The 22,695-nt window shown below is 35.5% G+C and overlaps 2 protein-coding genes across 2 annotated transcripts; both read left to right on the top strand.

Moving 5' to 3' along the window:
* Positions 1 to 3,758: 3,758 nt before the first annotated feature.
* LOC131631540 (uncharacterized) lies at positions 3,759 to 4,334 on the top strand. Its single transcript, XM_058902336.1, has one exon. The coding sequence runs from the start codon at positions 3,759 to 3,761 to the stop codon at positions 4,332 to 4,334; it is 576 nt and encodes a 191-aa protein (XP_058758319.1).
* A 15,716-nt stretch (positions 4,335 to 20,050) lies between these two features.
* On the top strand, positions 20,051 to 20,428 carry LOC131631539 (uncharacterized). The gene has a single exon (XM_058902335.1). It carries the CDS (start codon positions 20,051 to 20,053, stop codon positions 20,426 to 20,428), a length of 378 nt encoding a protein of 125 aa, XP_058758318.1.
* The last annotated feature ends 2,267 nt before the right edge of the window (positions 20,429 to 22,695 follow it).

Below are 22,695 nucleotides of genomic sequence, written 5' to 3'. Positions count from 1 at the left end.
CGACTCTTTTGTTTCCAGACACAGCATATATCATAGAAGCTAGCTGACTTCTGCCAATACTTCTAGATAAGAACTTCCTGAAACTTAAATCATATTCTTTCAGAATATGGTTTAGACTAGGAGTGGATTTTTCTGAATCAGAAGGAGATCCAACATTATTGGATAATTTTAAAAGTTTTTCTTTTAATTCAGAATTTTCCAACTCAAGCTTCTTAGTTTCGAATTCAAATAGCTTTTTCAGCTTTTTGTATTTGAGACTAATCTGAGACTTGTATTCCAGAAGTTCTGTTAGACTGGAAACTAACTCATCTCTAGTAAGTTCAGAAAATACCTCTTCAGAATCTGATTCTGATGTAGATTCTGATCCATCATCTTCTGTCGCCATCAGCGCACAGTTAGCCTGCTCATCTTCAGAGTCTGAATCATCTTCTGACTCATCCCAGGTTGCCATAAGACCTTTCTTCTTATGAAACTTCTTCTTGGGATTTTCTTTCAGAAGTTTTGGACACTCATTCTTGTAATGTCCAGGCTCATTGCACTCATAGCAGACAGCCTTCTTCTTGTCAAATCTTCTGTCATCATAAGATTCTCCACGTTCAAATTTCTTTGAACTTCTGACGCCTCTGAAATTCCTTTGCTTGTTCTTCCAGAGTTGATTTAGCCTTCTGGAGATCAAGGACAGTTCATCTTCTTCTTCAGATTCCGATTCTTCAGGATCTTCTTTTCTAGCCTGAAAAGCGTTAGTGCATTTAATATTTGATTTTAATGAAATAACTTACCTTTCTTCTGAGGCTCGTTTGCGTCCAGCTCAATTTCATGGCTTCTCAAGGCACTGATAAGCTCTTCCAAAGAGACTTCATTCAGATTCTTGGCAATCTTGAATGCAGTCACCATTGGGCCCCATCTTCTGGACAAACTTCTGATGATCTTCTTTACATGATCAGCCTTGGTGTTGCCTTTGTCGAGAACTCTCAATCCAGCAGTCAAAGTTTGAAATCTTGAAAACATCTTTTCAATGTCTTCATCATCCTCCATCTTGAAGGCTTCATACTTCTGGATTAGTGCAAGAGCTTTGGTCTCCTTGACTTGAGCATTTCCTTCATGAGTCATCTTCAAGGACTCATATATGTCCTGGGCCGTTTCCCTGTTAGATATCTTCTCATACTCAGCATGAGAGATAGCATTCAGCAAAACAGTCCTGCATTTGTGATGATTCTTGAAGTCTTTCTTTTGATCATCATTCATTTCGCTTCTTGTGAGCCTTACACCAGTAGCTTTAACCGGATGTTTGTAACCATCCAACAGAAGATCCCATAGATCAGCATCTAGACCAAGAAAGTAACTTTCCAGTTTATCTTTCCAGTATTCAAAGTTTTCACCATCAAATACTGGTGGTCTAGTATAACCATTGTTACCATTGTATTTCTCAGCAGAGCCAGATGTAGATGGAGTTGGATTTGCTTGAGATTCACCAGCCATCTTTTACTGAAGCGTTTTTCTCTTCCTGAATCTTTTCTAAACACGGTTAAGTGCTTGCACCTTTGAACCGGCGCTCTGATGCCAATTGAAGGATATAAAAACACTTAGAAAGGGGGGGGGGGTTTGAATAAGTGTAGCTTTAAAAACTTGACCGATAAAAATAAATTGCACAGTTATATTTATCCTGGTTCGTTGTTAACTAAACTACTCCAGTCCACCCCCGCAGAGATGATTTACCTCAACTGAGGATTTAATCCACTAATCGCACGGATTACAATGGTTCTCCACTTAGTCAGCAACTAAGTCTTCCAGAGTCTTCTGATCACACACTGATCACTCCAGGAACAACTACTTAGATACCCTCTAAGACTTTCTAGAGTATTCTGATCCACACGATCACTCTAGTTACAACCTGCTTAGATAACCTCTAAGACTTCCTAGAGTATTCTGATCCACACGATCACTCTAGTTCCTTACAACTTAATGTAATCAATTCTAAGAGTGTTACAATTTGCTTCTTAAAAGCTATAATCACAAACTGTGATATTTCTCTTAACGTTTAAGCTTAATCTCACTAAAGTATTACAACAGCAATGTAGTGAGCTTTGATGAAGATGAAGATTCTGAGCTTTGAATAGAACAGAGTTTCAGCAAGTTAATATAAGTTGTTTTGTTCCAGAATCGTTAACCTTGCTTCTCATCAGAACTTCATATATATAGGCGTTGGAGAAGATGACCGTTGAGTGCATTTAATGCTTTGCGTGTTCCGTACAGCATCGCATTTAATGTTATACGCTTTTGTCAACTACCTCGAGCCTTGTTCACGCTGTGTCTACTGACGTTGCCTTTAATAGCTTCTAACGTTCCTTTTGTCAGTCAGCGTAGCCTGCCACTTGTACTTCCTTCTGATCTGATGTTTGTGAATACAACGTTTGAATATCATCAGAGTCAAACAACTTGGTGCAAAGCATCTTCTGATCTTCTGACCTTGAAGTGCTTCTGAGCGTGATACCATCAAAACTTCAGTGCTTCTGATCTCATGTTCTTCTGATGCTTCCATAGACCCATGTTCTGATTCTGCTTCGACCATCTTCTGATGTCTTGCCAGACCATGTTCTGATGTTGCATGCTGAACCCTTTGAGACAAAGCTTCTGAGCGCTGAATTATGCATACTCTTTATATATTTCCTGAAAAGGAAATTGCATTTGATTAGAGTACCATATTGTCTTAAGCAAAATTCATATTATTGTTATCATCAAAACTAAGATAATTGATCAGAACAAATCTTGTTCTAACAAAGCCATACCAAATTATCACAACCTGGAATGTGAGGGGCATTAATAAAGATGCTAGGCATCTTGAGGTTAGCTCCCGCCTCAATGTTTTACAGGTACCTATAGTTGCTTTACTTGAAACTCGAGTTAAACTTGCTAATGCTGCTAAGATTAAAAATAGATTTAATAATAGTTGGTCTTTTACTGATAATTACTCCCACCATTACAATGGGAGAATTTGGTTGCTCTGGAAAGACCATGAAGTGAAAATAAATGTCCTCAAAGTTGAAGAACAATTTATTCATGTGGAGGTCTTAAACTTGGATAGGAAGCATCAATACTATGCTACAATTGTCTATGCTATGAACCAACTTGAGAAAAGAAGGTTACTATGGTCTCTAATTGACAGGTTAGGAGATAACATGAACAAGCCTTGGATTATTATGGGAGACTATAACAATGTACTGACCAGTCAAGACAGGATAGGTGGAAACCCAGTTGCTATCAGTGAGTACAAGGATCTGATTGATATGATATAGAAGAATGACCTCTATGAAGCCCCTACTAGGGGTTGCCATTACACCTGGTCAAATAAGCATTCTACTGGAGCTATCTACTCAAGAATAGATAGACTAGTTGGTAATGCCTTGTGGTTTCAGAACTTTCAGCATGCTGTTGTAGAAGTTCTACCTCCTAGTATCTCAGATCACTCTCCAATTAGAATGAGATGGTTATCTGATCAGCATAGGAGAAAGCATATCTTTAAGTTTCTGAATTGCCTAACTAGAAGAGAAGGGTATCATGACATAGTGAGAAGCAATTGGCAGCAAAGAGCACAGGGCTCCCCTATGCATAAACTTTGGGTTAAACTCAAAAGGCTCCAACATCCCCTCAGACCTCTTCAAAGAGAATTCCCTGCTATCAGGATTCAAATTCAGAAGGCAAGAGAAGATCTGGATGAGGCTCATAATCTTCTGCAATAGAATTTATTTGATGATGACACTATGGAAATGGTGAAAAATAGAACAGCCAGGGTAGTGGAGCTTAACCAAATGGAGGAAAGCATCCTCAAACAAAAGGCAAAAATAGATTGGCTCAAGTTGGGTGATGGAAACAATTCCTTCTTCCATAATTCTATCAAGGAGAGGAATAAACACAATAACATGAGCACTCTGACATCTCTCAATGGTGAGCTGCTGAGCAACAAGAATGACATCAGCAATGAAATCCTGAATTTTTACACAGGGCTGGTAGGAACTGCTGCTAATAGTATAGAAGGGATTGACCAACCCTGCATTCTGAGAGGTAATACTATATCCAGGGAGGAGGCTCTGGATTTGATTACTCCTATTGCAGAGCATGAAATCTGGGAAGCTTTGGCGGGCATTGGAAATACCAAGGCACCTGGGATTGATGGGTTTAACTCCTACTTTTTTAAGGATGCCTGGGAGATCATTAAACTGGATGTTATTGAGGCAATCCAGGAATTCTTCAGAATTGGAAAGATGCATAAAGCTATGAATTGTTCTATCATTACTCTCATTCCAAAATCTGGGGAAGCTGCTACTATCAAAGACTAGAGGCCCATATCATGTTGCAGCACCTTCTACAAGATCCTCTCTAAAATTATGACTAAGAGGTTAGGTAAAGTCTTAAATTCTGTAGTCAATGAGAATCAGTCTGCCTTTATTCCTGGAAGAATTATCCATGATAACATAGAAGAAAATATCTGTCTCCCAGATGTATGATCCAAATGGACATACAAAAGGCTTATGACACAGTTGAGTGGCCTGCCCTAAAACAAATCATATGCTCTATGGCTTTCCCTCAGAAATTTGTAGATTGGACTATGGCCTGTGTAACTTCTGTCTCCTACAGGTTCTCTTTAAATGTTGAATTCAGTCAGGTCCTTCAAGCCAAGAGAGGATTGAGACAGGGGGATCCCATATCCCCCATGCTCTTTGTCCTTATAATGGAATATCTTCATAGAATCCTACAAACTGTACAAGATGAGCCTGACTTCCATTACCATCCTAAATGTGCTAAGATGAAACTTGTTAACCTGTGTTTTGCTGATGACATCTAGCTATTTTCCAGGGCGGACATCTCCTCCATCAGGATAATCATGAGCAAAGTGAAAGGATTCTCTAAAGCTACAGGTTTACACATGAGTGTACCTAAAAGTAAAATATACTTTGGTGGTGTAAATGATGATGTGCAGCAGCTGCTGAGACAGGAAACAGGTTTCTAAATAGGCTCCATGCCATTCAGATATTTAGGGGTGCCTCTGGATAGCAAGAAGCTCACAATTGCAAATTGCCAACCACTTATTGAGAAGATGATGTGTAGACTTAATCACTGGTGCACAAGATTGCTCTCATATGCAGGAAGATTGTAGTTAGTGAAGAGTGTCTTGTTTGCTATAGCAAATTACTGGCTTCAGATCTTCCCCCTCCCTAAAAAAGTTATATCTCATATTAAGGGCATGTGTAGAAGATTTCTTTGGTCTGGAAAAGAGGATGCTAGGAAAATTGCCCCTGTTTCCTGGGAGCACATTTGCAACCCTATAGCTGAAGGTGGGTTGAATGTTATAGGCTTAGGCTTGTGGAATCGGGCAACTCTTGGTAAAATGCTCTGGAACTTATATCAGAAAAAGGATAGACTGTGGATTAAATGGGTACATCACTTCTATATGAAAGGCACAAACCTCATTGACTACATGCCTAAAACCACGACCTCTTGGATCATACGAGCATTATTCAAACATAAGATAGTTATCATGGAGTCAGATGCTTGGAAGGAGTTTGAGTTGACTGGTATGTACAAAACCAGTAGGATTTATAGACAACTCAAAGGACCTAATCCGACTGTGCCATGGAAGAATTTGATTAGGGGGAATTGGGCAAGACCTAGGTCAATATTTGTGTTATGCTTGACTTGCCAAAAAAGATTGCAGACAAAGGATAGATTGGCTAGGTTTGGAACTCTGATAGATGGAAATGCCTTTTCTGTGGTGACATTGAAACATGTGATCATCTCTTCTTTGTGTGTAAACTTACTAATAGTCTATGGCAGCAGGTGCTAACATGGCTCAAAATTGGAATTGCAATGGTGTATCACTAACAGTCGTGGCAAGAGTCACCGGGCTAAGTTGCTTAGAATATGTTTGGCAGAAACGATTTATTATGTGTGGATTAATAGAAACAGAAAGGTGTTCCAAATTGCCAATGCCACAGACCTTGTCTTCCAAGATATCAAAGAAGTAGTCCTTGAAAGAATTCAGATTGATAGGAAGCTGCTAGACTATTGCAATGTAGTTCTTGTTAATTAGTTGTTTTTGTACCTGTGAGGCTTGGACCTGTGGGTCAGCTTGTACTTAACTCTATTTTCGGAATAAAAATTTCATATTTGCTCCAAAAAAATGTATATTTTATATTAAAGATGATGATACTTCACCATCAAACATAAATAAACACATGGTTAGAAGATGAAGAATATAATGCTATAAAGTTTCCACGAAGAAGTCAAGGCTTTAGGCTTTCATCTTCTAAGTGAACTTCATAAGCCTGATGGTTTTCCATATTATTTTCTATCACCTCTATTAGGATATAAATGGTCCTATTTCTTTCCTTTATATCTTAAATAGTTATGATGACCATACTAATATCCAACAAATCTACATATACTGGATCCCTAAGATTAAGCATCCTAAACATCCCATCTAACTATTGTAATGAAATCCTTAAGATTGTTACTAAAATCACTTCTAATAGAATAAAATTCCACTTCTCTAATATTGTGAACCATTTTCAAAGTGCTTGTTATCATTGGCAAACTTATTATTGATAATGTTATGATATTGCCTATGAAGCTTTCCATGATCTTAATAAGAATAATAACAAAAAGAAAGATTTTGTAGATTTTAAATTGGACATGGCTAGAATATATGATAGAATATAGTGACATTTCTTGGAAAACAATCCTATTTCCCTTGACTTCCCACTTAGCATACATAAAACCTTTATGAAATGTGTGAATGTTATTTCCTTTTCTATTATTATAAATGACATATCTATTATTATATGGTTTTATGTGTTGTGAAAGTAAATATATTTTAGAATTTTGATGATAAACACTTAATAAGGAAGAAAAAATTACAAGCATCATAAATTAAGAAGCAAGCACACGATCAAGTGCCCAGGTTCTAATTAAAAAGATTAAACAAAGTTAAACTAAATAATCGAATGGAACTGAAATTATAAAAGTATAAAAGTACTTCTGATCACGTGCTCAAAGTTTTAATCTTATAGTTTGATCAGTTGAATGTAATTTAAGCAGAGTAGTCTTGAAGTACTAAGGTGATTTACACACACCAAAACTATTTTAAAGTTTTTATCTTTTTCTTAAAACTTCTTAAAAACCAATTTGAGAAAGTACTTAAATGATTAAGATACTCTCTAATCAATTAGAAAAGTAAAACTAAATTGTCTAATCAATTAGGATTTACATCTAATCAATTAAAGTCAGAGTAACACCTCTCAATCCATTAGGCAGCCTTATTAATCGATTAAGTGACATTGCAGATTAGCCTTTGTCGAAGATAAAAATCTGGCACATGAGATTGGGCCATGTCAGTGAAAGGGGTCTGGTCGAATTAGGGAAACAAAAAATGCTTGGTGGAGACAAAGTCGAAAAGCTGAAGTTTTGTGAACCCTGTGTACTTGGAAAATCTTGCAGAGTGAAGTTCAACAAAGGCAAACAAAGAACACATGGATCCCTTGATTACATCCATGCTGATCTTTAGGGTCCTGCAAGGTGTCCATCACATTCAGGAGCAAGGTATTTTCTATCCATAGTTGATGGTTACTCCAGGAAGTTATGGGTATTCATCCAGAAGACTAAGGATGAAACTTTTGAGAATTTCAAAAGTTGGAAGACTCTAGTCGAAAATCAAACTGGCAGAAAGGTCAAGAGGTTGAGAACCGACAATGGCCTTGAATTTTGCAATGAGGCGTTCGACAGCTTTTGTGCTGCTTCTGGTATTGCAAGGCACAAAACTAATGCAGGTACTCCACAGAAAAATGGTTTGGCTGAAAGGTTTAATCGAACTATTTTGGAGAGAGTTAGATACATGTTGACTAGTGCAGGATTGACGAAGGTGTTCTGGGCTGAGGCTGTTTTGAAAGCAACATATCTGATAAACAGATGTCCTTAGACAGCGTTAGATATGAAGACACCTGAAGAAGTTTGGTCGGGACATCCATCAGATCTCGACAAACTGAGAGTATTTGGCTGCGTAGCCTATGCTCATATTAGGCAAGACAAGGTCGAACTTAGAGCTCTGAAATGTATGTTCATGGGATACCCTAAAGGAGCCAAAGCTTATAGGCTATGGTACCTAGAGCTAGGTCACATGAGGTGTATTACCAATCGAGATGTAGTTTTCAATGAAGCTGAGATGACTTTCAAGAAAACAGATGATGATGATGGTCAGAGTGCAGAAGAGCTGGAACAGGTAGAGATTCCTGTTGAGGTGGTGCAAGTTGATGTTGAACTGCATATCCTTGATGAAGTCGAAGAAGAAGCAGAAGATGTTGAGGAAGTTGAGGAAACTATCGATGACTACCTATTATCGAGAGATAGGTCAAGAAGAGTCATCAAGCCACCTCAGAGACTTGGGTATGCAGATCTTATAGCTTATGCCTTAATCTCTGCAAGTGAGGTTCTAGACGAAGAACCTAGAAATTATAAGGAAGTTATGAAGAGTCAAAATAAGACTGAATGGCTGAAGGCCATGGATGATAAGATGAAATCTCTTCATGATAATCACACTTGGGAACTGATCAAGAAACCTGCTGGGGCAAGGTTAGTCAGCTGTAGATGGATTTTCAAAGTTAAGGAAGGAATTGAAGGAGTGACATCGAAAAGATACAAGGCAAGATTAGTTGCAAGGTGTTTCACTCAGAAAGAATGTGTCGACTTCAATGATGTTTTTTCTCCTGTTGTGAAACATAGGTCCATTCGAATGTTGCTTGCCATGGTGGCACAGTTCGACCTTGAACTGGAACAGATGGATGTGAAGACTGCGTTCTTGTATGGTGATCTAGATGAAACGATCCTGATGAGGCAACCTGAAGGGTATGTCGAAAAGGGGAAGGAAGATTATGTGTGCAAGCTAAAGAGATCTTTATATGGGTTGAAACAATCTCCTCGACAGTGGAATAGGAGATTCGACAAGTTCATGGCACGCATAAGTTTCATTAGAAGTCAGTTCAACCACTGTGTTTACTTCAGATTTCGATCTGGTAATTCATTTGTTATTTTGTTGCTTTATGTGGATGATAAGCAACAATGTCGAAGATGTAAAGAGGGTGAAGGCTGAACTCAATAAGGAGTTCGATATGAAGGATCTGGGAGATACTTCTAGGATTCGAAGAAATAGAAAGAATTCAAAGTTATGCTTATCTCAAGAGGCATATCTACGAAAGATTCTCGAAAAGTTTGGTATGTCGAATTCGAAGCCATTTGTGACTCCGACAAACCCTCAACTCAAGCTGAGTATTGATCAATGTCCCAGTACTGATGATGAAAGAGCCTATATGAACAACATCCCATATGCTAATATATTTGGTTCTTTGATGTATGCTATGGTCTGTACTAGATCCGACATAGCATATGCAATAAGTCTTGTAAGCAGGTACATGGCGAATTTCGGAAAGGCTCACTGGCAAGCATTGAAGTGGATTCTAAGGTATATAAATGGATCTCTAAATAGAGTTTTAATTTATGGTGGAGCCTTGGGTGAAGATAATAAAGCAGTAATCAAAGGATATGTCGACTCTGATTATGCAGGTTGTATGGATTCTAGAAAATCTATTTCTGGATATGTTTTCACTATGTTTGGCACAACAATTAGTTGGAAAGCAACGCTTCAGAAGGTTGTTGCTCTATCAACCACTGAAGCAGAATATATTTCCCTCACTGAAGCTGTAAAAGAAGCATTGTGGATTGAAGGTTTTGCGAAGGAGCTGAAACTTCAAGGTCGAGGTATCACTATTAAATGTGATAGTCAAAGTGCAATACACCTGTCGAAGAATTTTGCCTATCATGAGCGAACTAAGTACATTGATGTGAGGCTGCATTTCGTCAAAGAAGTAATCGAGCGTGGAAAAGTCCAAGTGCTGAAAGTTTCGACTGAGGACAATGCTGCTGATATGATCACCAAGACATTGCCGAGTTGCAAGTTTTTCCACTGTATGCAGTTGATAAAGCTGCATGAAGAAAGCTAGTTTGTTCCCTTGATATTGTAGAGTTAGATCCAAGGTGTAGATTTGTGAGATATTGGATCGAACTCTAGTATGGCCGAAGGGTAGCTTCTTGGTTCGACAAGATTAAGCATGAAGTCGAAGGTTGTTCACATGCTGGTGTTGAAGATGCTAGGGTTGTTAGCATGTTGAATTAGGTTTTAGTGTTTAAACCCTAATTTGTTAAGTTAACTTGTTTATTAAGTTGACTTGTGTAATGAGCCTTGTGGAAAAAGCTCATTAGTTAGTATGTTAGGTTTTATTATAAATAACATACTAGTCTCTCATCATTGTACACAACAAATCCTAATTTAGGGTGAGAGAGATTATTTGTTATTCTTGTAAACTTGTAAACTTGTAATCTTGTTTTCTAAGAGAAAGTAAAAGAATATCAGTTATAACCAATTCTTGTGTTCTTCTTTGTTCTTTATTCATCCATTGTTTTATACATTGTTCTTGGCATTGAATTCACAACACTAACAACTACTTGCTTCATAACCAATAAGTTGAAGGTGTGATCCTAACACATGAGCTCTATGATTATGTTGTCAATCAGAAGATCCTTATGTTAAAAACATTTGAAGATCGCCTTAGCAACATCATTTTAGAGGAGTATGGGACTTGGATAGTTCAAGATCATGCTATTTTTACGTGGTTGCTTTCGACAATTTTAGATCTTCTCATGTGAAAATGATCCTATGAAGTGTGTGACAAAGTTCATAAACACTTCATTGTAATCATGAAAGCTCTGATCAAAGCTATTGCTGGTGCCTTGTTGTCAGTAGGTGACTTAATCAGTGAACAAGATCAAAATTATGCAGTACTTAATGGTCTCTCTAAGGAGTATAATCCATTTGTCATGAGTGTCTATGGTCGCCTTGAACTTCCCGCAAGTTTAGGCAAGAGCTTCGCATTTCCATGGTCTCGTCTAATTTAGCTCAGCATAAGTCGTCCAACTCCACTCATGGTGTTTTTCGTGGCCGTGAAAAAAACTAATAAAATTAGTTATTGTGGTCGATCTAAAGGAGGTGTCTTAGGTTTAAGACCAACTTCTTAACTTTGTGGCAAATATGGTCATGATGTGTTCAATTGTTGGCAAATGTATGATGAATATTTTATCTCTGTGTCAAAAACACAAGGCGTTCGAGATAATGTCTGCATCACTTAAAATCAAGCGAATAGTGACTTGCTTGATGTACCTGCCAAAACTAATCCTCCAACTTCAATTGTGGCCACCACAGATCAACATGCCTACAACGAGGAATATTCCTTGCTACGTGAGTTAGACTCCTAAATTTGGTTTTTTGTATCATGTGCTTCTCATTATTTTACCACATTTAATTTTCTTATACATTATAACATTCCCTACTAAAAAAATGATAAAGTTCAAATAGGTAATGGTCAAAACTTATTGGCACATCATGTTTTACCTCATAGTCTGCACCTGACACCAAACTTACACTTAAACATATTCTCCACATTCCTGAGATAGCTAGAAAATTGGTGTCTATTTTTTAAATTTGTCAAAGACAATGTTGTCTTATTTGAGTTTCATGCTAACAAATGCTTTATAAAATCTCAGATTTCTAATCAAGTTGTTCTTGAAAGTTTTCTTGATGTCAATGGTTTGTATTGCTTCCCACACATCTAGTTGACATCATAAAATGCTTACGGATTAGTTTCAAGCTAAACAACAAGAATATAATGCATTGGTGAACAAAAACACTTGTACAATCACTACCTTACAATCAAGCTAATCATAGGAAAGTTGTGGGCTGTATATGGATGTTCAAAGTCAAAGAAATCCTAATGGGAAAATTAACAAGTACAAAGCGTACTTGGTTCCAAGAGATTCCACCAACAACTTGATTTTGAATATAATGAGATTTTATTTCATATGATGAAGCCTACAACCATAAGAGATACACTTACTCTTGCTATCACACACAAATATGAAAACTACAACCTTAACACCAATAATGCATTCTTCAATGGTTTTTTTTTCCAAAGGAGGTATACATCCACCAACTTCCTGGCTTCACCAACTCTGACAAAACTCTGGTATGCAAACTTCATAAAACATTTTATGGATTTAAACAAGCATCAAGATAATGGTATAAAAATCTCCACCAAAACATGTTTCAATTTGGCTTTGTGTCAAACAAATGTTACCATTGTCTTCATTAAGTCTCACCAAGGCATCATTATGTATGATTTGGTTTATGTAGATGATATTCTAATTACTAGTTCATCCTCTAAGCTAGTTCATAACCTCATCAATAAACTCCATCTTATGTTTGTCTTGAAAAAGCCATGCATGCTAGAATACTTTTTTAGCGTTGAAGTCATTTATAATGCTCGAGGCTCCGTTCTCTTGTCCCAATCCAAGTCATAAAAGATCTCATATCAAGAACCAAGATGTTGGATGCTAATGGAGTCCTCACACCAATGTTCAGCTATCTCAAACTCAAAAGCTTGACATTGATGCTTTCTCATATCCACATCAATATAGATCAATCGTTAGTGTCTTGCAATATGTAACTTTGACTAGGCCTAATATAAAATTCAGCGTGAACAAGAAATTCCAGTTCATAGTTGTTAAGAGTCTCACATCAGACAATATATGGCCTGAAAATGTGCTTATAAGTGGGGGCAATTCTCACCCTACAAGCCGGTTTTGTGGGGTTGAGTTAGGCCCAACCACATTTCTTAGCATGGTATCAGAGTCTGGTTTAAGATCGGGTGGACCACATGCTACCAGGTTTCTGCTATCGAATCATCCACCATTTGTTTCCACGCTCCAGTTGTCCTGAGCGTGAGGGAGTGTGTTAAGAGTCCCACGTCGAGAAATATATGGCCTGAACATGTGCTTATAAGTGGGGGCAATCCTCACCATACGAGTCGATTTTGTAGGTAGGCCCAGCTACATTTCTTAACAATGGTATCTCCTCTAACCACACATTTGGTTGTTGTTTGAAGAATTCTCATATACCTAAGTGGCACAGTCAACCATGGTTTAACTCTACTTCTCTCGAATGCTCACAACAAGGTCCCTTATAGCATACAATGGTAGTGATTGGGTTAGTGTTATTGATAATAAAAGGTCCACTTTTGCCTCATACATTTTCTTTGGTCCCAACTTATGTGGTTAAAATCTCTCTTATCTTAATTATGCATTCCTTTCTTCCCTCCCACCTTATATTTGACAACCTCAATGTTGTCATCTATAATACAAATGTATTTTGGATTGTGGCAAAAACACATTGAGATGGACATTCATTTTGTTAAAGATAACGTTTACACTCACTAAGCATTTAGGCTTTAGAGCCTTTCGAGATCTTAGAGTTAAGCACATAGTTGGTTTGTAACCACCTTGTGCTTAAGGAAGAATATTACAAGTATTAATTTTTGCAATCTGTTAGTGTAGTACTCAATTCAGTTAGTTGTTCTTATTTCAAGGTTATGGCCAGTTGTTGTGATAATTAGTCGTTAGTTTGATTAAGATATTATGATAGCTAGAAGTCAACCAACTTTTAACTCTCTTATAAATTGGAAGCTAAATCAATTGTAGAAGTTAACTAACTTTTAACTCTCTTATATATTGGATGTTAGATCGTTTGTAGAAGTCAACCAATTTCTAACTCTCTTATATATTAGGTGCTAGATAAGTTGTAAATCAAAGCTTTGAATAAATACAAAATAATTATGAGATTCACATTAGCATATCTTAGCTTCTAACACGTAGAAAAAACAAGTTAATTGAGTCTTGTAGAATTATAGAATATTGATGAGAAACATTTTAATCTATCATTGATGAGGAAATTGAGAATACGTGTGTTTTTTATTAGCTTCTTTTAAATACTAATCTGATCTACAAACCAATAATATCATGACTTAATGATAAGGAGAAATGTTATTTTGACATCGTATATAAATAAAGTATACATATAATGTTGTTTTTTAACTAGAATTTTCTCCTTCTATATGTCATGTCAATAATTATAAATGATGTTTTTTTATAGGGTGTTAAAATACATTATCTATTACTAATCGTTAGTTGGTCTAGTGGTGATTGGCCCTAGACTTGTATTTTGTACAGGATACAAGTCTCTCATTAATTGATAGCCTAGGGCCAATCACCACTAGACCAACTAACGATTGTTACAAATAAAAATGTAATTTGACAGGATACAAGTCTCTCATTTGATAGTATTTGGATCATCCATATATTTTTCCGTATATAAATATTATTTATGTTTTGACATATAAAAATATTTAAATCAAAAATTTATTTTTTCCGTGTTTGAATTCATACATTATTTGAAATATATTTACTTTTTTTCTCTTTAATTATACAAAAAAATATAATAATCCGTAGGGGTTGCACGAATTCTGTAGGGGTTGCACGAATTCTGGTCTGAATATCCGTGGGTTTGGTCGGATACTAGTGTGTTACGCGAATTTGTTTCTAAAATGTAATAAGAATGAAATAACATAAAGACAAAATTATTTTATTAATTCAAAAAGATCATTTAGTACAAAGCAATCCCTAAGGATTCAGCCCTCCAAAAAACACTAAAACAAACCTAAAACTGTCTATACCATCAACACAGCTAGGTGTTTCCTATACTTTTGATTCATCTGTATACTATATTATCCATTATATTCATTGTAACATTATACTGCTTAACCTTTTCAAAATCTATAGTGTTCCTATAATTCCAAATGCCATAAACAACTTCAGCACAAGTTAGTTTCAAAATACTAGCCTTCCAGCCTTTCTTCCTTGTATTCTCAATCATCCATTTTTGTTCATCAGTCCATCCCATCGGGTTCCTATCAATATGCAGCCAACCAAGCACCTCTTTCCAGATGTTATTAGTGATCCTGCACTCAAAAAAGACATGATTAATAGACTCATCTGCTTCTTTACACATGCTGCAGATCTTATCCGTAATAAAACCGAATCTGCACAGTCTGTCTTTTGTAGCAATCTTGCCATGGCACAATAGCCACAAGGTCATAACAGCTCTAGGTCTAGCTTGGTTCCATTATAAAAGGCCTTTCCAATCAACATTCAGATCCTCATGTAATATGGCAGCATACATACTACTCATTTTAAATTTGGACTGTTGCTGAAATTTGTTCCAAGTTGGTTGATGCTGAGTGACCAAATCTCTTTGCTTCGAGATTTTTTTGAGCATCCATGACCAACTAGCTCCAGCCACACACTCCATAAAGACAAAATTATTTAACCAAGAGAATTTATTATTTAAAAAAACAATTTATTTTTATGAAAAACGGATTACTACGCACGGGTACTGGTATAGTATACAATTCAACTATCAAAAGAAAAGACAAAATTGTTTAATCAAGAATTTATTGATTTTAAAATATATGGATGTAAAAGTTGAAATGTAAGCAGAACAAAACCTGGACCTTTAATTTTTTAACATATAAAAATATTTGAGAGGACAATTATCAATAAACTATAATAAAACGTTCATATTTATGTTGTTTACTAAAAAAACATTACTAAAATATGTAGAAGAAAATTTTAAAAATTGAAAATATGCATAAATTATCATATTTAGACATAATAATTTTTAATGATCACAAAAAATAGTATAATTTGTAATGATTGCAAAAAATAGGATAATATATTAATTGCGTTAACTCATTTTAACCAAAAATAAAGGTTATTATTATTATATTTTAAGTATAAAGGTTAAAATATTAGAGAATTTCTTTCCTGACTCCTCTATGGGGGTGACCCTAGTGAAAACCCCTAAATACCCCTACTTTGGAAATGCATTTTCGAAGTAATTTTTTTTCAAAATTTTTCCAGAATTCGGAAATGCATCTCCGAAAACATGAAATGGGGGTTGTTTTCGGAGATGCATTTCCGAAAACACTAATTTTTGGGGGTTTCAGAAGTACACTTCCGAAAAGAAAAAATGCAGGTCACTATTATCTATAACTTTGGAGAAACTCAATTTTCCTGAGATTTTGTCTTCTTATTGTATCCAACAGAGAGATGGTTTGATGTCTCTGAGGTCTGTTCAAAAGGTTGCTTCTGATGTTGCTATGGACATTGGTGCTAGAAACATTGCAAGCCAAACAACAACAATAACAAGAGCAACAACTTTGGATCAATCTCATCATGTGCACAGTGTTGTTGCTGAGGATGATGTGTGTTGGTGAGAAGGTTTGGGTGGTGATGATCAAGGAATGTTACAGGTTTCTAGCCAACAAGAAGGATTGAGCATTTCACATTTAACCTATTCCTAATTCAATCTCCTAACATCAAAAGATACAAATTGAGTTCAACTATAGCATCAATTAAAAATCCATTACTAAAAAAAAACTTGATGCTATTTATTTATAAACCCCCAAAAAAAGGAAACATGTGGCAATGAAGTTAACCTGAGAAAGCAAGTAAGAAAACCAAGAATATGACAGACCATACATGAAGTGGGTCTTTATCCTGAGGCAAATTCTCATTAAAAAAACTCAATTTTTTCGAAAATGTATTTCCGAAACACCTAAAAATGGGTTATTTCAGAAATGCATCTCCAAAAACACCCCCATTTGATGTTTTCGGAGATACATTTCCGAATTATGAAAATATCTAGAAAAAAATTACTTCGGAAATACATTTCTGAAGTAGGAGTATTTTTGAGTTTTCGCCGCAGGTGACCAAAAAAGTAGGGGTCAATAAAGAAATTCTCAAATACTATTATTTTTTGCAGGCCAGGTCCGGCCCAAGTATAAGACCAGTAAGGCAAGGGCTTTAGGCCTCATAAATTTGAGCCTTTATTTAGGCCTCAAATGCTAAAAAAATAGGCCTCAGTTTTTTAATAATTTATAAATGATCTAAATGCTAGGCATAATAATATCAAGTGCGTAGCGGTAATAAATTTTTTCTAGATACCAATGTTTTTCTGGGGTGCAGTTACGGTGCATAGATAAAAATCTATGCACCGTGCATAGAGTATTATTGACCATTGGATCATTATATCAAATTATAATTATTACTCAATACTCAATACTCATCACTCAATAGTCAATACTCAATACTCAGTACTCAATACTCAATACTCAATACTGGATTAAAAATATGATCCAATGGCTTAGATTGACTTATGCATGGTGCATAAGGAAAATCCTTATGCATATTAGCCAATGCCGTTTTTCTGTACGATACTTTATAATACTATTTTCCTATTTTTAAATATGTTTATACACATGATGCATACATTTGCACTACCTCAGAACTCAGTGTGTTTTGTTTGGTTTGGGGTCTTATGATTTTTTTAATCATTATAACATCTCAAATATATATATATATATATATAAACCCTAAACTCTGTCAAATATTTTTATACTGATAGTGTAAAATAATTTTAGACTGTCAATTAATGAGAGACTTGTATCCTGTCAAATTACATTTTTATTTTCAAAATACTAATATAACACGGTTGAGTGATAAAATCCTATTAAATGATTGTGTAAAATAATTTTGTAAAGTTAGTGCATTATCTTTAATCTCTATTTTAATTTTAAAAAGTATTAATATTCTATTATTGTTTATAAACAATAACAACTATCATTAATCATAAAAATCATATTTTTAAATATATAAAATTTTAAATAAAAAATTGACTTAAATTTTGCCTTAGGTCTCCAAATATGTTGGGCCGGCCCTGATTTTTTAATTTCAAAATTCCTATGATATTATAGGATTGTTATAATTTTAGTGATTTCTATAATTACTATTTTAATCTTTATCATTATCAAAATTTTGTTTATATCTTTGATTTTTCTACTAATAATTAGTTTGTACATTTATATTGTTTACTTTTACATGGTTAATTTATTTCTGTTAGTTTAAAAATTATTTATAAAAATTTTCAAATTGACATTTCTTTAAGTAAAATAATAGAAAAAAATTCAAAATAAACACAAATAAGAATTTTTTTCACAAATATAACAATTAAAAAGATATTTATGCTTTAAATAAAAAATTTATATAAATAAATTTTAATTGTCTTTTTGTAATGATTTTTAAGATACAATCCTTATTCTAACAATGCATTAAAGTAAATATCAAATTTTATATTTTATTATAGTTTAATATATTTCAATAGTTATTAAATTTTATTTATTGTCACTTTATAAAAAAGAAGTGTGATAATAAAGGTAATATTAATAATAATAATAATTCAAAGGTATTGAGTAATTTTTTATCTTGCAACTTCTAATTGTTTCTATAAATAAATATAATTCTTAGAGGCTAAATACAAGAGCAAGAGTATGAGAATGTTGAAGGCTGAAGATGGCAATTATGTGTCTGACCAGGCAGACATAATGAAAGAGGTCATGACCTTCTATCAGAAGTTAATGGGGACTAGAGATGAAAGCCTCAAACATGTGGATATAGAAGCCATGAGGAGAGGTAAGCAAGTTACCCCTGTTCAAAGGGAATATCTCATTAGCACTGTCATTGAGAAGGAGATTTGGGAAGCATTGAAGGGCATAGGGGATCTAAAAGCTTCAGGCATAGATGGATATGGTGCTAAGTTTTTTAAAACTAGCTAGAACATTGTTAGGGATGATGTAATTGAAGTTGTCCAAGAATTCTTTGTAAAAGGCAATCTATACAAAGTATTCAATAGCACTATTGTAACATTAATTCCTAAGCATGATCAAGCCAATGAAGTGAAGGATTTCAGGCCTATTGTAGGATGTACCACATTCTACAAAATCATCTCAAAAATTCTTACTAATATACTTGGTAATGTGATGCATGAGATTATTCATCAAAGTCAGGTTGCTTTCTTGAAAGGGCGAGTGATTCAAAACCATATTCTTCTAGCTTTTGAGTTGATAAGAGGGTATACTAGAAGTGGTGGAACTCCTAAATGTATGTTGCAGATTGATCTCCAAAAAGCCTATGACATGGTGGACTGGTCATCATTGGATAAAGTGCTTAATGAAATAGGCCTTCCTGATAAATTCATCAAATGGATCATGCTGGGTACCACAACAGTCAGCTACAGATTCAATGTCAATGGAGAATATTCTGATATTTTAGAGGCCAAAAGAGGCATAAGGAAAGGAGATCCAATCTCCCCTTTGCTATTTGTGATCATGATGGAGTATATGAATAGGATCATGTCCAAGATGACAAAGAATCCAAATTTCAACTACCACAGCAATTGTGAAAAGCTGATCATTACTCCATTAACTTTTGCAGATGATGTCCTTTTGTTTAGTAGAGGAGACTATCAATCCATTGAGATGCTTCTTGAAGCATTTAAAACCTTTTCTGATTCAATTGGGCTTATTGTAAACCCTAAGAAATGCAAGGCTTTCTATGGAGGGATGGATGCTGGAACAAAGCTAATGGTGAAGCACCTAACAGGCTATGAAGAGGGTCATCTCCCTATCAGGTACTTAGGCATTCCTTTGGCTAGTAAAAAGCTGAGTTTAAATCATTATATTCCCTTGGTAGATAGGATTGTTAGTAGAATTAGGCACTGGTCTGCTAATCTACTTAGCATAGCTGGCAGGATCCAATTGGTAAAAATTATTGTTGTGGCAATTGCTCAATATTGGATGCTTAGTCTCCCTCTACCTGACAGTGTCATCAAGAAACTGGATACAATATGCAGGTCTTACATTTGGTCAGGGAGAGCTACTCCTAGCAAAAAAAAAGCCCAGTGGCATGGAAGAAGGTTTGCAGGCCTGTAAAACAAGGGGGACTAAATATCTTGAATTTGGAAATTTGGAACAATGTTGCTCTTTTGAAATGCCTCTGGAAGTTTTGTATGGAGTTGGATAATTTGTGGATCAAATGGATTCACACATACTATCTGAAAGGTTGTGATGTTATGACTGATCTTCATACCAATAACTGTACCTGGATCCTTAATCATATAATGGCCAGAAAAGTTGACATTGATAAAATTCAGCAACTCTAGAACAACATGGTTTTAAAAGGAAAATTCAAGATGATGCAGGTTTACAATGCTTTGATTGAGGACAGCAACAAGGTTAACTGGTACCATATGATGCAACATAATATTGCAAGACCTAGAGCTAATGTGATAATGTGGCTTGTTTCCCAAGATAGGCTCCCAACAAAGACAAGACTGAAGAGGTTTGGTCTACTGCAACTTACTAATTGTGAGCTTTGTGATGAGGATGAAGAAACAATGACACACTTGATGTTTAATTGCAAAGGAACTATCAGCATCTGGTCCAAAATTCTGAACTGGTTGGATATCAATGACAATATCTCAACTGGATCAAAAGGAAAACCAATGGGAAAGACTGGAAAATGGGATTACTTAAAGCCACTATAGTTGAAGCTTTTTATGGAATATGGATGTATAGGAACAACAAGATTTTTGGGACTGTGGGTGCCTATGGAGACCAACAGGTTGTTGCTAGGAATATTATAGATGCAATTGTCTATAGAGGGTGGATGAAATCCAAATATAGGAACCATATAGTTAACATACTCATGTAAATAGAGCTCAATTTATGTGGCTTTTTTAGCCTGTGCTTGTAATTGATCACTCTGGAATAAATAATATCTTTTATTTCAATATATATATATATATATATATATATATATATATATATATATGGGAGCATATCAAGTGAGAGTCATTTTATAATGAGAGATGAGAGGAACATATATCAACCATTGGATTCATCGAGAGAGAGAGAGAGAGAGAGATCGAGATCGAGATCGAGATCGAGATTGATCGCGACTTTACGTGTCTATAAATCTGATAACTGCAAGTGCACAGTCGTGTCGTGTAGTTTTAAAAGATATCGAATCCACAGGGACTATGAATCGATCTACCGTTATCTAAGGTTACTATGTAAAGCTAGGAGTACTAAAATTTTGATTGTTCCTAAGGGAAAATGATTGTGAGAAAATAAAGAATAATAATAAAAGACAGGTATCAGTATGTATTTCGTTTAACTAAAGGTAATCCGTGTTAGAACAAGATTTGTTCTGATCAATTATCTTAGTTTTGATGATAACAATAATATGAATTTTGCTTAAGATAATATGGTACTCTAATCCAATGCAATTTCCTTTTCAGGAAATATATAAAGAGTATGCATAATTCAGCGCTCAGAAGCTTTGTCTCAAAAGGTTCAGCATGCAACATCAGAACATGGTCTGGCAAGACATCAGAAGATGGTCGAAGCAGAATCAGAACATGGGTCTATGGAAGCATCAGAAGAACATGAGATCAGAAGCACTGAAGTTATGATGGTATCACGCTCAGAAGCACTTCAAGGTCAGAAGATCAGAAGATGCTTTGCACCAAGCTGTTTGACTCTGATGATATTCAAACGTTGTATTCACAAACATCAGATCAGAAGGAAGTACATGTGGCAGGCTACGCTGACTGACAAAAGGAACGTTAGAAGCTATTAAAGGCAACGTCAGTAGACACAGCGTGAACAAGGCTCGAGGTAGTTGACAAAAGCGTATAACATTAAATGCGATGCTGTACGGAACACGCAAAGCATTAAATGCACTCAACGGTCATCTTCTCCAACGCCTATATATATGAAGTTCTGATGAGAAGCAAGGTTAACGATTCTGAAGAAAACAACTCATATTAACTTGCTGAAACTCTGTTCTATTCAAAGCTCAGAATCTTCATCTTCATCAAAGCTCACTACATTGCTGTTGTAATATTTTAGTGAGATTAAGCTTAAACGTTAAGAGAAATATCACAGTTTGTGATTATAGCTTTTAAGAAGCAATTGTAATACTCTTAGATTAGATTACATTAAGTTGTAAGGAACTAGAGTGATCGTGTGGATCAGAATACTCTAGGAAGTCTTAGAGGTTATCTAAGCAGGTTGTAACTAGAGTGATCGTGTGGATCAGAATACTCTAGAAAGTCTTAGAGGGTATCTAAGCAGTTGTTCCTGGAGTGATCAGTGTGTGATCAGAAGACTCTGAAGACTTAGTTGCTGACTAAGTGGAGAACCATTGTAATCCGTGCGATTAGTGGATTAAATCCTCAGTTGAGGTAAATCATCTCTGCGGGGGTGGACTGGAGTAGTTTAGTTAACAACGAACCAGGATAAAAATAACTGTGCAATTTATTTTTATCGGTCAAGTTTTTAAAGCTACACTTATTCAAACCCCCCCTTTCTAAGTGTTTTTCTATCCTTCAATTGGCATCAGAGCGCCGGTTCTAAGGTGCAAGCACTTAACCGTGTTTAGAAAAGATTCAGGAAGAGAAAAACGCTTCAGTAAAAGATGGCTGGTGAATCTCAAGCAAATCCAACTCCATCTACATCTGGCTCTGCTGAGAAATACAATGGTAACAATGGTTATACTAGACCACCAGTATTTGATGGTGAAAACTTTGAATACTGGAAAGATAAACTGGAAAGTTACTTTCTTGGTTTAGATGGTGATCTATGGGATCTTCTGTTGGATGGTTACAAACATCCTGTTAAAGCTACTGGTGTAAGGCTCACGAGAAGCGAAATGAATGATGATCAAAAGAAAGATTTCAAGAATCATCACAAATGCAGGACTGTTTTGCTGAATGCTATCTCTCATGCTGAGTATGAGAAGATATCT

This window comes from Vicia villosa, unplaced genomic scaffold (genome assembly GCF_029867415.1).
Source record: "Vicia villosa cultivar HV-30 ecotype Madison, WI unplaced genomic scaffold, Vvil1.0 ctg.000843F_1_1, whole genome shotgun sequence".
Classification (NCBI taxonomy): Eukaryota; Viridiplantae; Streptophyta; class Magnoliopsida; order Fabales; family Fabaceae; genus Vicia; species Vicia villosa.
Note: the sequence above shows the minus strand (reverse complement) of the source record. Positions and strands in the feature narration are given on the sequence as shown.